Genomic DNA, 14,616 nt, shown 5'->3' on the forward strand with positions numbered 1-14,616 from the left:
TTTTTTTTTTTTTTTTAAACTTGATAGTTTGGGAGGAAGAAGATGACCTTGTAGAGGTGAAAATCTCTCTCCTGTTGTCCAGCTCGGTTGAACCCAGGGATGGGTATGGCTTAGCCCTGCAGGAGCACTCCATGCTTATGGCACAACTGGTAATAATTTTGCGATAAGCCTGTGATTGTTCCAGAAAATAGGAACAAACGAGTTAAATCACAAATCTAGCGCACTTCCTATCCTGTCTATTCCCAAAGAACAGCACGTCAGCAGTGCCAGAAGACACATGGATGATAAGTTACTAATAAATTCATTGTGTTGCTTTTTTTTAATGGGCTAATAAAAACAATCCTCTTCTTTTAACAGTGTGCGACTTTCACGATAAGAGAAGGGGAGAGTTTGGGAAATTATTTTATACTTGAATTGTAGGAATGGTCACTGTAACAGTCGTTAATTGCTATGATTTAGCTTTAATCAGGTATCGATTGCATTTGTAGCAGATGAGAGAGCGTGGTACCATTGCACCACTCGTGCTCTGTGCTGGCGGCTGCCGAGCTGCACGGTTAACGGGGAATCACTAGAGGTCACTTTGATTCCACCTAAAGGAACAAATCCTAAAAGGTCTTGTTGCTGTTTTCTTCTTTCTTTTTTTCCGGGGAGACATTTTTTAAAAGCAAACTCTTTTTGCACATGTGTGTAGTACTTGTTTATATAAGCTCCTTGGGCTGAATTTTATTCTGGTGTAAAGAGTGAAACTTTAAAGAAGTTTATAAAACTGTGCCTGTATTCATCAAGAGGAAATTTGGCCCCGAGTTTCTTTTTTAATATGAAACAGCTTCCACTGGATTTGATATTCTTGATAACAGATGTCATTATTTATCTCTCAATAAATACTTCTGTCCTGTCAGGATCCCTATAAAGAGGAAAAGAATAGCTCCGCTGCATAAAACTGCAAGAAGATATTATAATTTTGCTGGTTATACTGTTATACCCAAAGGTGAAATAATATTTAGGAATGTTTCATTCTCAGCTTGGGTTGATAACCGAAGCGCAGACACTTCCTCAACGAGAGAAAAAAATCCTAAAACTGAACACCTCATGATCAGGCGAAACATTTTCCTGCTGCAAAGAGTACCTCCAACAGGAGCCCAAACTTGACTTCTTTTACATTTGTAAAGTGATAATTTGCCCCCTTGGGAACCTATAGCATGAAATTCAACTTTTTTTTTCATTTTGGACATCTGGGCTCACTTGGGCCCTACCCTGCTGGCTCCTCTTGTTGTGGGATCTAAAGCTCCTGAGCCCCAGGTTTATTCCTGTTTTGGGAAAAGCAAAGCCCCCTTGGACGTCCAGGTTCTTGCCCAGGGAGGTGGCAATCCCTTGGTGGTGCCTAGGTCCTTCTTGCTGTGTTTACATCAGCTTCTGCCACAAACTGCTGCAGCATAATCCAGGGCCCACCAGTGAGGTCCCACAAAACTTCAACATTTTTTCTGCACCTGGTAATGTTCAACACCTGCCGGAAGGCCCCAGGGGACCTGATGAAACACAAGAGCCTCATGTTCTGGTGGGTACTGGCTGCATCCCTCCCATGGTGGTGGTGGGGCAGCTGGCACCACCAGCTCAGTGCCAAGCTGCTCAGCGCTGACAAAAGCGGGGCAGCAGAGCCAATTCAAAATGAAAATGCTTCAGAAGGGCTTGTCCCATGTCCCATGCTCAGTACAGAGGATGCCTGCCCTTGTGCTTGGGAACCAAGCCTCTCCCAGTGATGATGAGAGGGATGGAGCACCTCTCCTACGAGGACAGGCTGAGACAGCTGGGGTTGTTCAGCCGGGAGAAGAGAAGGCTCTGGGAAGACCTTATAGCAGCCTTTCAACATCTGAAGGAAGCCTACAGAACAGCTGGAGAGGGACTCTTTGTCAGGAAGTGTAGTGACAGGACAGGGGACAGCGGTTTTAAATTGGAAGAGAACAGATTTAGATTAGATAACAGTAAGAAATTTTTTACTATGAGGGTGGTGAGACACTGGAACAGGTTGCCCAGGGAAGTTGTGGATGCCCCATCCCTGGAAGTGTTCAAAACCAGGCTGGATGAGGCTTTGAGCAACCTGGTCCTGTGGGAGGTGTCCCTGCCCAGGGCAGGAGGCTTGGAACTCAATCATCTTTAAGGTCTCTTCCAACTCTAACCATTCTATGATTCTATGAATGATGGAAACCAGCCCTGCGTGTCTCAGTGTTGGTTGCACAGACCAGGGCACTCACTTTCCGTGAACAAGCACGTTCACATCCACACACCACAGAGTAAAGGCCTGAGCGACTCCCCGGTGTCTCCGTGCGTAAGTCGGGGAGCAGCAGGCAGCAGAGCTGTAGGCTGTTCTTGTTCTGTGTCTGACGCCCAGGACAGCTCCTGGCGTCAGGACTGAGTCATGGAGACCAAGCACTAGTGCACAGACCCGGCTGTGTCATCCCCACACCCAGCTGCTTACTGCTTCTCCTGTCCTCTCCATGAGTTGCCCAAAACCTGCCCTTTGGAGGATGGGAGGTTCCTGAGATCCCCAAAAATCCTGAGCAATGTCAGCATTGGGTGGGTGGCATAGCAAGCCTCCATCCAAGCCTCCTTGCCTTGGAGAGAGGATGGTCTTGGTCTCTTGCTTTGTCTCCTAGAAACACATCACTTCTTCCCTTTGACAGAACACAGAGTAAGGGAGCTCTCTCCAGCTCTCCAGGCACTCCGTGGTGCTCCCTCAGCCCTCCAAGGCTTTTCATCCCCGCAGTGCTGCGTGTCCCCCTCCAGAACATGTGAAGCAACGCGATGAGCACCTCTCCCATGAGCATGTATCTATTCTCCCTTCCTTCCCCCAGGGGAAAATTGAGTGGGAATAGTTTTAATTAACTACGCTATACGTGCATGGTGTTTATACCAACGCAGGCAAGGCTGAACAAGTGTGCCTCACTCTTGGAAACAGAGGTGCTGAGGTTTGTGGCTGCTCTGAAGTCCTGAGCTCGTCCCACAGCTGAGGACCAGCCCCAAAGAAATCTCTGGCTTTGGACTACACTGGGCTTACACCAGCATGGACACAGAGAGGGGCAAATATGTCAATGCCCAGAGCTCTATCACTCTGCAGAGCTATGGGAAGTCAATATGCTCCCCACACCGGGACACCTGAACAAGTCAAGGATGCCCCAAATGTAACCTAGCACCCCATGAGGAGCTTCTGCAAAAAACAGGGGGCTGAAGTGATATACACCATAGGAAACTGATTTTATATATGAAGATGTCTAAGACTGGGAGCTGTGAGAGATTTTAAAATTAAACACAAATTGTTAACCAGTATATAAATAAGAAGGCTTTCAAATAGGCTGCCATGCAAATGTTCTGGATTGTCCTTGGGTTTCACCATGTACGCACAGAGGGGATCCCTCAGAGTGACACACAGGCAGTAGATGGTATCTGAATCACAGTATTTCTCATCATGTAGACCACAGAGACCACAGAAAATTACCCTCAGAGATGTTTTTCTGCACATCTCTGATGAAGGCAGAGAGACAACAAGTTACTTGCTCGAAATCAGAAGAAACCCCATCAAAGCAGTAAGGACCAAACCCGGTTCACCCAAAGCACAGCATCGTTCTGGCAACTCATTTGTACTGAGTTTTTACTGCTTTCTCCTTCAGCTGGCATTCCTACGGCTATTTATAGTTTCAATTCATAACCAGTGGTTAATATTTTCAAAGTAGTCTAGCGTGTGGTGACCCACACAGAAGATGTGGCTGATTCTCCTGCGCTCCCTAAAAAGTATTGCCCACGATATTCAGGATCTTTCTGGAAGGGATTGTGGGGAGCTGTTGGCAGAGGGCAGGGAAGATGCCCTGCTGCCTTGGGAAGAAGGTCTTGCTGAGGCCACCATTCCCTGCAAGGCTGTGAGTGAGCTTGCAAAACTGATACCTTGTCCTGAAGATGCCCCACTTTGGGATTTCATAGATTTTATTTTTTTTCTCCTGCTGAACTTAGCCCCTCTTTTCAAAGTGCAGCTACGTGCTCCTGAGTACACGAGTTAAACCTTATTGCACTCTAGATCAAAGACGAGTATTTCATACCTTCTCCTGCACTGTTGTGTAGTGACAAAGTTCCTGGTGACTTAAGTGGGAGGGAGGCTGCGTCCTGGGAGACAAAACTTAATTGAGTGTAATACCACAGGGCACCTAAAGTAGGACAACACAGCCTGACCTCATTTTGCCCATACATAACCCTACTGACATCAGTGGGAGCTGCACATATGCAGTCAGGAGGTGACATTTGCCCACTCTTGGCTGCTCTAGGAAATTCCTGCTTGCCTGATAAATTCTATTATTTAATCATGCAATATGAAAGCGAGGGATACACCAGGTAAAGCTGAGCAAACACAGCTCAGCTCCCTGCCTGTTTGAAGTTGTGGAAAGACTCCCTTTGACGCTGGTGGTTGCTGGATTGAGCCCACAGTACACAGTGATTCATAATCATTTTCCTCAATGAAAGCAACCAGGTTGGTTTGTTGTTATTTGTGGGATCACATGATTCATTATTTGCAAATATTTGAATGGCAGTTGGACTTTCTGATGCCTGTGAACCCCGTAGCTTCCACCGGCTTTAGCACAAAATGGTTATTCATACAAATGCTGTGCCAGAACAGACTTGTTTGATACTGTACGTTTATTATGCTTCTGTTTCTAGAAAAACTTTGCAGAGTAGAAAGGGCATCATTTGGCAAAGGCAACAAAGCTTACACCAAGCCAGTGACTATTCCGAGAGAATTGTTCGTGAGCAATCCCTAGACTAATATTTATTTGCATTCATCACAGTCTAATAATTAAAAACAGTTCTCACTGCTGTAGAAAACAGGATGGGCCTGAGTTACAGAGGAGAGGTTAGCTGGGCGAGTAACGTTTTGGCTGTCTCTGCTCGGTGTGAACTGCAGGAGCAGAAGCAGAGCTCAGCAGACCTCTGAACGTCCCAGATTCGGAACCTGGGATTTCTTAAAACTCATCTTGTTTTAACTCTTGGGTGTCTTTCCCCCCGGAAGAAATACAAAGAGAATACAAAGGGAGATTCTTGGTAGATGAAACACAATACTGCAATATTTAGGCAAAATGACAGCTTATTTAACAATACCAGTTACCCAGAGGGGTGGTGGCTCTCCATCCTTGGAGATGTGTGGCACCTTACAGAAGACTGCCCACAGCAGCAAGCCCTAAGCTGGCCCAGTATGGGCTAGAGTTGGACTCGGGACCACAAGAGCCCCCTTCCAGCCTAACCTGTTTGAAGAAAAGGTATTTTAATGCCTCAAACTGGCCAAAGCCTGCTCTATACCCTTCTTGTAAAATGGATTTCCACCCAGTGAAACCCTATGGCAGGTCTGTGACATAGTGCTTTGTGTGTGATGATACCAAAAGGATGTTGCTGTAATTACATACAGATTTATCATCCGTTCCTTTGCAGCGAATGCCATCAAAAGACTCAAGACTTGGAACGATACAGCATTCCCAAGTATATTTTTCCTGTGAGCACATCCTCTTTTCAAGGGAGACATCACGGTGTCCCAGAGAGCTGGTCCAGAGAAGCATTGCCCCAGCGATGGGGTGAGGAAGGGTTCCCCGTGTCATCCCCAGAGCTGAGCAAGCTGGGCAGAGCCACACAAAGCACAGGGTGCCCCCACAGTGTCCCTGCTCCCCTGCCCACGTCCCAGCCCTCCTGCCCTTGGGCAGCAGCCAGATGCGGGTTTGGTGGCCAAGGGACCCTCTGCGGTCACGCCACAGAGAGCATCCCTTGTCACCTCTCCTCCTGGGTAATATGAACGGACATTTGTTTACACCAAACTGAGCAAATCTAATATTTATTTCACATGTAGGTCACAGGACATCAAAACAAATATTTTTACCCCAAACAGATTTCCTGACCTCATGGTTTCACTCCTGATTTGCAGCAGTATTTGTCCGAAGAGCTGGCTTGCTCTCACTTAAAAATGGAAGGAAAAAAAGTTATACAGGGTCCTTCACTAGGCTTTAAGGTGACAACACAACTCCCTGTGCACCCAGATCAGCTCTGGATGCCGCTCTTGATTTTACTGGAACCATGACAGGATTATTAAACTCATATTGCCTGGATTTGCTCGCTTCTTTTCAGTCCTGAAAACCAAAACTAATTAAATATGTAAACCTAGACACCCCAAATGCAAAGTATTAAAAATTCTATTTAACAATCTCAGCATAAACAGTGCTTGTGAGCCTCATCCTACTCCCATCAAAATCTTAGACAATCCCATCACTTGTAAAGACACAGTTTTTAAAGATGATTTTTCCCTTACAGCCTCTGTAGCCCAAGGATTGCATTAACACCGCTCCATTGAAAGCTCTGGAAATGTTCTGTACATGGAAAATTGACCTTTTTTTTTTTTTTCTCTGTAAAGTTTGCACTAGTTTTAAGGCAGAAACTGCTGAAGAGAGAATTTCAAAAGCTTAGGAAATCTAGTGGTCCCTTATGGCTTGCAGTAATGAGTAAAATAAAATGCTCTTTCTGGTTTCCTTCCCCCTGTAATTGAAATAGATGTTGTACTGGAGCTGCAAATCTGCTGCCCAATTATCGCCCAACTGGGCTGATTTACATCGCCTGCTCAACCTCGGCATGATGTGAAATGCTCAGGAGGGCCAATGTAAACATATTTATAGCCTGGTAGGATATGCTGAGCTCTTAATATAGGGCTAATAGTATTATATATGCATACATATATGTACATACGTGTATGAGAAGATATAGCTAAGCAAACTTTCGGATGTGAGGGCACAAAGAGCTGCTGGCTGGGGCACAGCACGGCTACCTGGCACAACACGGCTGTGAAAAACCTGGCTTACTCCAGTGCTTGGCTTGGATTTTAGTTGCACAGTGATCCTCTTTTCACTGGGTTATCCAAGCTTCCCTTCAGCTGGGTTACCTGGTGTCCCGGCACCGGGGCACCGTGTGAAAGACCAGTGGGATAAACACGAGCTAGCCCCAGTCTCACTGGGGTCACTTCTCACGTTGGCTTGGATGGGGGATGCTGGGAGGACAGGCAGCCACTGGTGTACTGACCTTCAGGGCATCTCTGTCTCCTCACAAAACCCTGCCAAATGAGTTGGCTTTGCAGAGCCACGCGATATTTCGCAGGTAAATGCTAGACTGTCTACGTGGCTCTAGGTGGGAGAAGAGGGAGGTTGACACCATCCCATGAAGTGGCCCAGGCACAATTCCTGCCATGTTTGAAGGCTCCCATGCCAAATCCCAAGGGACCAAGCACCGGGCTCCCTGCAACTCGTTTCAGTGTCACTGGGGTAAAAACCACGGAGCTGAGAGTGTGTGAGAGGAATGCTGTCACATAACAGACATTTCAGGAAGTCTCTGTAATTTCTTTAATTATTCAGACAACAGAGCACAAGGATAATAGCTTCAAGTACATTCTTATACATTATTTTAACAGTAATAGATATGTATTTAGTCATAAACTATTCTGTAGCCACCACTATGTGTACATTTTATACAAACTATTGCCATACTCAGACCCTGAAAATGGACGGTGACATTTCCTAGACGTTTTGCACAATGTTATGACAGTACATCCTTCATACGAGAGCTGTAGCTATAGGTTGGATCGGTCCATCTAACGAAGCACTTCTAATGCATACCACAGAGGGGTGATCCGGACGTGAGGTGCCGAAGGAAGAGATGTAATAAATACATGGTGAGAGGGAGGCTTGCAGTCACTGGAAATACGTGCGATGGAGAACATGGCACAGCATCTCTTTGCTTGGCAAAATGGGTTGATCATATTATAAGACAGCATCTCAGCTTCTCTCACACCGCAAAGCTCTGAGCTCGCCTGGGCCTTTCGATGAATATTTAACATGGCAATGTCTGGTATGGTCCCTACTGGGGCGTGTACCCTACCCTGACACAAGCATGGGCTCTGGTCTAACAGATTGTTTTCGTCTCAGCTACCAGATAGACCAAAGCCCCCAAGCCAGTGTCTTAAATTCTATCACTGACACCTCTAAACACCTCTACCGCCCAACCTCTGGAGAAGGTAGGCTCTGACATGGTCATTTTTTGACCATAAAAGCTTTACAAAATGCCAGCTGCTGTTCAGGGACAGGGGTAAGAGAGCTCAGATGCCCAGACACCACCGTACAAAGGCCAAACTTTTACTGCAGAGACTCACTTGTTCCATGATTACATTTTTAAGTGCCACAAACCAGCTGCATTTTCAGCCCCCAATACACCAGCAGACCCCGAAGACATGGAGGCAACAGAGTCCAAGCCAGGCTGGGCAGCAGGTGCCTGGAACCCATCAGGCAATCCACAGTCCCCCACGGTGCTCCACACTGTGTGGGCATTAGGGTGGCTTGGTTCCCATCCCAGTGGTTCACACGGGTGCTGCAGCATGCCAGAGGTCGTACTGATGTCTCACCATGACCAGGCTTTGGAGCTTGGAGGTAGCCTGGGACTAGAAGCTTCCAGGAAGGAGAGACCACATCCATCCATAGGGCTTGACGTGGAGTGCTCATGCCCCAGGGCTCAGCCACCAGCTTCTGGCACCACTCTGGAATCTCCCAGGCTTTGAGAGCGGAAGAGCGTGGTCTACACTCTCCAGAGGTGGCTCCAGGCAGGGACATCCTTGGAGGCCACCTGGAGCTGCCATGCATCTCGGTGGAGGACGTGGCTGCATCTCTGGAGCAAGGGGTTGCCCGATGGATGAATGTCCTAGACCGATGAGTAATGGAAACTGAAGAAAAGGTGAGAAGACATTCAAGGAAAGCTCCCTTCCGGCTCGGTCCTGTCGCAGACGCGCACACACACGCACACACAATGTTTTGCGAAATTTTTAAAGGGATCCTGGAAACCCTCCGGGGAGGAGCACACGGCGCAGCAGAACCTCACTCATCAGCACCCGGCCAGGACAAGCCCTCAGTGGGGCTTGGAGCTGGGACCGGGCAGGGAATACAGCACTGGTCCCACCATTCATCTCCTAAAATATGTCTCCAGTATGTTCACCCATTGATGGCTCAGGATGGACTCTTACAGCTAAAGAACGTCTCTTAGAATAAATCAACAATTTTTCATGCCTTTTTTTTTTTTTGTTTTTCGAAGGATGTTTTGTTCTTTTCTCCACAGCCACAAGCCTCACATCTTTATTCAGGCAAAGTGGCCAGTGAAATCCAGTGGCGACCTCCTTCTTCCAGCATCAGCCACATGAATCCTAGTTGCTCCCCAAGATCATTTCCATCTTCCGAGCACCCAAATTAAAGCTGGTTAAAATCCTGGTGCTGCCACAAAGTGAAGGCAGTCGCCTTGCCTTCAGATTAACACGCTTCAAAGGACAAACTTGATTTAACGCCCTCAGAAATCAATTTTAAGAGATGTCTGTGCTCTCCGGACCAGACCAGGAGGTGGACCTGGAGCCAGGGCTGGAGCTGGAAGAGGGGAGCATCGCCTGAGCGCAGAGGGGGAGCCGGGGCTCCAGCGAAGGGAAACCACGTCTCCCGGTCGCTCGTGCGAATAAGTGAGGTTCTACTGTTAGTACAAGAGATTCCAGGTTAGGCGTGGATGTGATGGATTCGTTTCCCTAATTAAAGTACCAAAATTAAAAGTTATAAGCAACACATCTAAACAAAATAACGGGCACTCCTTTAGGCATCATGTTTCCTAAATCAATAAGCAAAAGGGAAAAAAAAAAAATGGGATGCACCAGGAACTCTTAGTTATTATATACTAACCAGACTGTGCATGGCACATTTTATTTCTATAAAACTATTAAAACTATTACAAAATATTCAAAAATACATTTTAGTAAATTTACAGCAGTTATTTCTCAATTTATTAATGCAAAACATCCTTTTCTCCCCTCTGTACAAACTACTGTCTCCATCGTCACAGAATTGCTGCCATGTGCGCTTTTTAAAAAATATTATTTTCTAATAAATTTTTTTTTTAAGTTAAAAATAACAAAGTTTCTTACGGTTTTTGCAAATGAAAAGTTTGTGTAACAGTCTTGACTTCCATGAACGTGGCCAAATGGTGTTTTTACAAAGCAAAACATGGAAAACAATACAGGAAATGACGTTACATTTGAAACTATTTAAATTAAAATAATATATTCTCATATTTTACACTATTTCAAAAAACGAAATGTGATTCAGTTAAGTATTGATCTCTCAAAAAAATCTAATTTACAATTCTGTGTATAAAAATATAATTTACGGACCCCCATGAAGTTTGTCTTTTTTTTGTGTGTGTTTGTTTGTTTACTTGTTTTTTAGACTTGCTGAAATGAAGGAGCAATGCAATGGAGAGATGGGAAAGTACAGAATTTTGCTTTCTGAAAGTCAGGACACACGTGACATGTAGAAAAATAGACTCTGCGCAGTTTTGCTTGGCCTCACAAAATAATTTTTTTCCCTGTGAGTACAGTTCACATGATAATAAATTATCAAAGAAACTATTTAAGGCTCTTGAAGGTCCGGTTCATATCATTTAAAACATCTATTCAAAATACCAAAGAAATAAATATCCAGGAGAGGAGGAAAAAAAAAAAAAAACAAACAAAAAACCAACAAACAAAACAACGAAACAAAAGAACAAATAAAAATATATTTATATTTATAAACTAAACAGAACAGAACTTTCCGGGGTCTTTGTTTCCCTTAAAGTCTACTTTGGACTGTCCTACTTAATTATTATTATTTTATTATTATTATTTTTAAGTCTTAATCCATGCTCTCTTTTAAAAATATGCAATTTTTTTTTCCTTTTTTTTTTTTCTTTTAGGTTTTCCTTTTCTTTTTTTTTGTTGTTTTTCTTTTTTTTTTCTTCTTTCTCTCTCTCTCTCTCTCTCTCTCTGTGTCTCTGTCTCTCCCTCGGAGCCCGGCGGGTGGCCGGGGCGATGTGGGATGCTCTCAGCTGGACGGCACCACCATGCCCAGCGGGTGCAGAGAGTCACTATCCAGCACCCAGCTGCCGATGCGGTAGAGGAGGCGAGAGTACCAGTGGATGCCGGGGGAGGTGGGGGCACCCCCCGGGGCTCCCCCTACCCAGGGGCAGAGGGTGGCCAACATCCCCTGGAGCAGGCGGAAGGGAGCGAAGGCCCAATGTGCCCAGCTGTGCTCCTCGATGACGGCGTAGCAGGAGGCCAGCACCCGGTTGATGAGGATGGTGCCCTGGGCGGTGAGCGGGGCGTAGGCCCCCGAGGCCTCCTCCCGCAGCGAGACACTGTGCACGGCCGCCGGCAGGAGCTGCCGCCCGCCCTCGCCCAACACGTAGACCCGTTGGCCCGGCCGTACGCGGCTGGCGAAGAGAGCCTGGCTGCTGGGGGTCCCCTCCTGCGACTGGTTGTGTTGGGGGGCCACGAAGAGGAGGTGGGCGGCCGTCAGCAACAGCCGGGCCCGGGGCTGCCGCGTCTCGATGACATAGAAGAGCTTGTGGGAGCCGTCCTCCCGGTCGAGGAAGGTGAGGAAGTCGCTGTAGAGCAGCCGGCCCTCCGCGTCGGCCGCCAACACCCGGTCCCCGGGGCTCAGGTCCTTCACCAGCTTGGTACCGCCTTGCTCCAGGTGCACCGTGGCCGAGCCGGGAAAGCAGCCCCCCGATTTGGCCGCCACCGAGTTTTCTGTGCAAGGAGAGAGGCACAGAGGGGTTAGAGGGGGCACCCACTGGGCCAAGGCATGGGGGTATGGGGGGTTTGGGGGCATGCACCACTTCCCCAGCAGCCCCGACACACCCAAGAAGCATGGGTGCAGGATGTGGCCTCGTTCCCTACTGAAATTCCTCCATCCCCATCTACAAACTTGCCCCGTTTACACTCAATGGGTCAACTGAGAGTCCCTCTTCCTGCCAGATTTCATCTGGTGTATCTCCCACTGGGTTAGGAGTTAGAGGGCCCTTTGTCTCATTGAGGAAATGGGATGAAGTATTTCCCCCGAAAAAGCTGTTCCAGGACATGGACCTGTTGGAGCGAGTCCAGAGCAGGGCCACAAAGATGATCATAAGGCTGGAGAACCTCTCCTATTAAGACAGGTTGAGGGAATTGAAGTTGTTCAGCCTGGAGAAGAGAAGGCTCCAGGGAGACCCTATAATGGCCTTCCAGCACCTGAAGGGCCTACAGGAGAGATGGGGAGGGACTCTTTATCAGGGAGCGTAGCGATAGGACAAGGGGTAATGGTTTTAAACTGAAAGAGGAAAGATTTAGATTAGATACAAGAAAGAAATTCTTTACTGTGAGGGTGGTGAGGCACTGGAACAGGTTGCCCAGAGAAATTGTGGATGCCCCGTCCCTGCAAGTGTTCAAGACCAGGGCTTTGAGCAACCTGGTCTAGTGGAAGGTGTCCCTGCCCATGGCAGGAGGGTTGGAACTAAATGATCTTTAAGGTCCCTTCCAACCCAAGCCATTCTATGAATCTCTTCTGGAAGAGCTCCCACTTGGATACTCTTTGCCTTGCACCTCACACCTGATGTCAAATAACTTGCGGGCTTTCAAAGGTAAGTGGTTTTGCTGGCATAAGGTTTCTCCTCCTCTAGGCAAGTGTCCATGCTCACAAGGCTTGGGGTGCCCACACAGTTCCTACTTAAGGAGCCCATCAAGGGCAGCAAACAGCAGAGAGCAGGAGGAGGCTTTACCCAGAGGAGGACATGGATTTGCCCATCACCCCACTGGAAAGCAACAGCCGAGATTTCCCAAGCCCCTCTCCACCAGCCTGTGCATCACCCCACACTACCTCCCAGCCCTTGCTGCCCTCCTGCTTGGCACAGTGGCTGCTGGGACACACGTCACCTCCATAACACCACTATCTGGCATTCCCAGCACTCTGGTTCACCCCTCTTTCCAAAAGAAAAAAAAGAAAAGCATCTCCCACCCCACTGGAAGGAGGATGCTGTTCCCTGTCTTGGGACACATGGTCCCTGGGCAGCCCCGTGCCTGTGCCAGACCCAAGCGCATCCCTCTTTCACCTCCTCTTGCTCTTGGAGTTACTCAGAGTTTAGCTACCAGATGCTGTGGCTCTGCTGCTGCTTTCCAGTGCTCCCAAGAGGAATAATGCAGGCTTAAAGAAAGTAGAAATGGCAATGAGACTTAAATGTCTCTTGCAAATCCCTTTCTGGAAGCTCTGCCACAGGCAGGGGGGAAAGGAGAAGATCTCTGCTCTTCTCCAGGATGCCCTTCTCCAACTTAACCGAAGGACTCTGGGGTGCTCTGTAAAGCTCTGATTTTCTGTATATTGGGCTGTAGCCCACAGTATGTCACGGTAGCAAGTGCTTTGCTACAGCTGTTGACATTCCTTGTGCCTCCCTTGCCCTCCCCTGGTTTCTCCCAGTTACTCCCTGTACCAGTTTAGAGTCCCGGTGATTTATCTCCTAAAGGTGGTCAGATTTTATATTTTGCTTCTGTGGCTGGCAAAGAAGCTCTTATGATTTAAATAAACCCTCAGAGTGTCTCCTAATGACTTTCTCAGGAAGGACAGGAAGGGTGAAAATTAGACCGTTATTGATTTGCTAACGACTTTATCACTTCTCCTTCAGAAATGAAGCAGCGAGATCTCCAAGGCCTCTTCAGGGAGGACATGGCAACAAACAAGCTATGTGCTTTATGTGGAGCCCTCTGCTAGCAAACTACACCTTCCTACAAGCTGGCGGTAAAGGTCTGGCTTGAGCTTTGTTTGCATATTCAGGGACTTGATGAATAGATCTAGTAGTGTAGCAGCTCTACAAACATGCCAGTGAATTGGCAGAGGTGTGAAAATCTGCTGCTTTGAGCAGTGCTTGTTTGGGTTCTCTAATTAAAATCCAATAAAGGATCAGCATTGTCATTCTGATTCATGTAATAAATGCAGACACTCTTGGAAGAGAGGACACTTCCATTTTTTTCCCAGCTTCTTCCCCCCCTTTTCTCCCCCTCCCTATTTGTTCAGGTGCAGAAACCCTATGTGCCAATTCACACACATACTCTCCAAAAAACCCAGGACCTTCCAAGCACTATTTGCACAGCAGAGCCACTTTTCCAAGGCACTCAAGATGTGTATTTGAATTTTAAATGCAGAAGCTTGCTCTAAATACTTGCTGTAGCGCATTATCAATGTCCCTTTTACCACCCCTGCCTCTCCCTCCTCTGTCCTGGTGACAATAATTCAGGCCTTGGGGGAACTCTTCTTTGCATTCCAGTCTCCGGGATCATACTTTTTGCAAACAGAGATCTAGATAAAGAATCTTCCTGCCTGGCTTTATGGGGTTTAATCTTCTCATAAGATGCTCTGTCATGAAACGAGGTTTGGACAGTTTGAAATCAGGCTGAGCGGGTGGAATTCAAGCCTGCTCCCTCACAGCCCGCGTGGTACAGTCACACGACCCTGCCTGACACCCTCCAAATATTGCCCCCGAGCCCGTGTGTGCCGAATCTCAATGAGCAGCTTGGGGTTACTCCTCTCCTATGAAATACCCCTGGGGGTGGATTAAGGGGTGCGCTTGGGCTAAGGTCACCGCGCGCCACAATCGGACACCTTGCGCTCTAAAGCCCATCTTGGCTATTGAAAGGGATGTTTCATATCACCGCGGGGCTGACAGCTTCGCGGGGCCTCTTTTTTT

At 47.3% G+C, this 14,616-nt stretch overlaps 1 protein-coding gene across 1 annotated transcript in view; it reads right to left on the reverse strand.

Annotated features, from left to right (window-relative positions):
• Positions 1–9,117: 9,117 nt before the first annotated feature.
• Positions 9,118–14,616, reverse strand: part of SHH (sonic hedgehog) — a 12,546-nt gene continuing 7,047 nt past the window's right edge. Inside the window, exon 3 of the mRNA XM_014945176.1 lies at positions 9,118–11,653. Coding sequence (XP_014800662.1) covers positions 10,947–11,653 — 707 coding nt within the window. The 3' untranslated portion in view covers positions 9,118–10,946. The remainder of the gene's footprint in view (positions 11,654–14,616) is intronic.

This window comes from Calidris pugnax, unplaced genomic scaffold (assembly GCF_001431845.1).
Source record: "Calidris pugnax isolate Ruff unplaced genomic scaffold, ASM143184v1 scaffold54, whole genome shotgun sequence".
NCBI classification, from domain to species: Eukaryota; Metazoa; Chordata; class Aves; order Charadriiformes; family Scolopacidae; genus Calidris; species Calidris pugnax.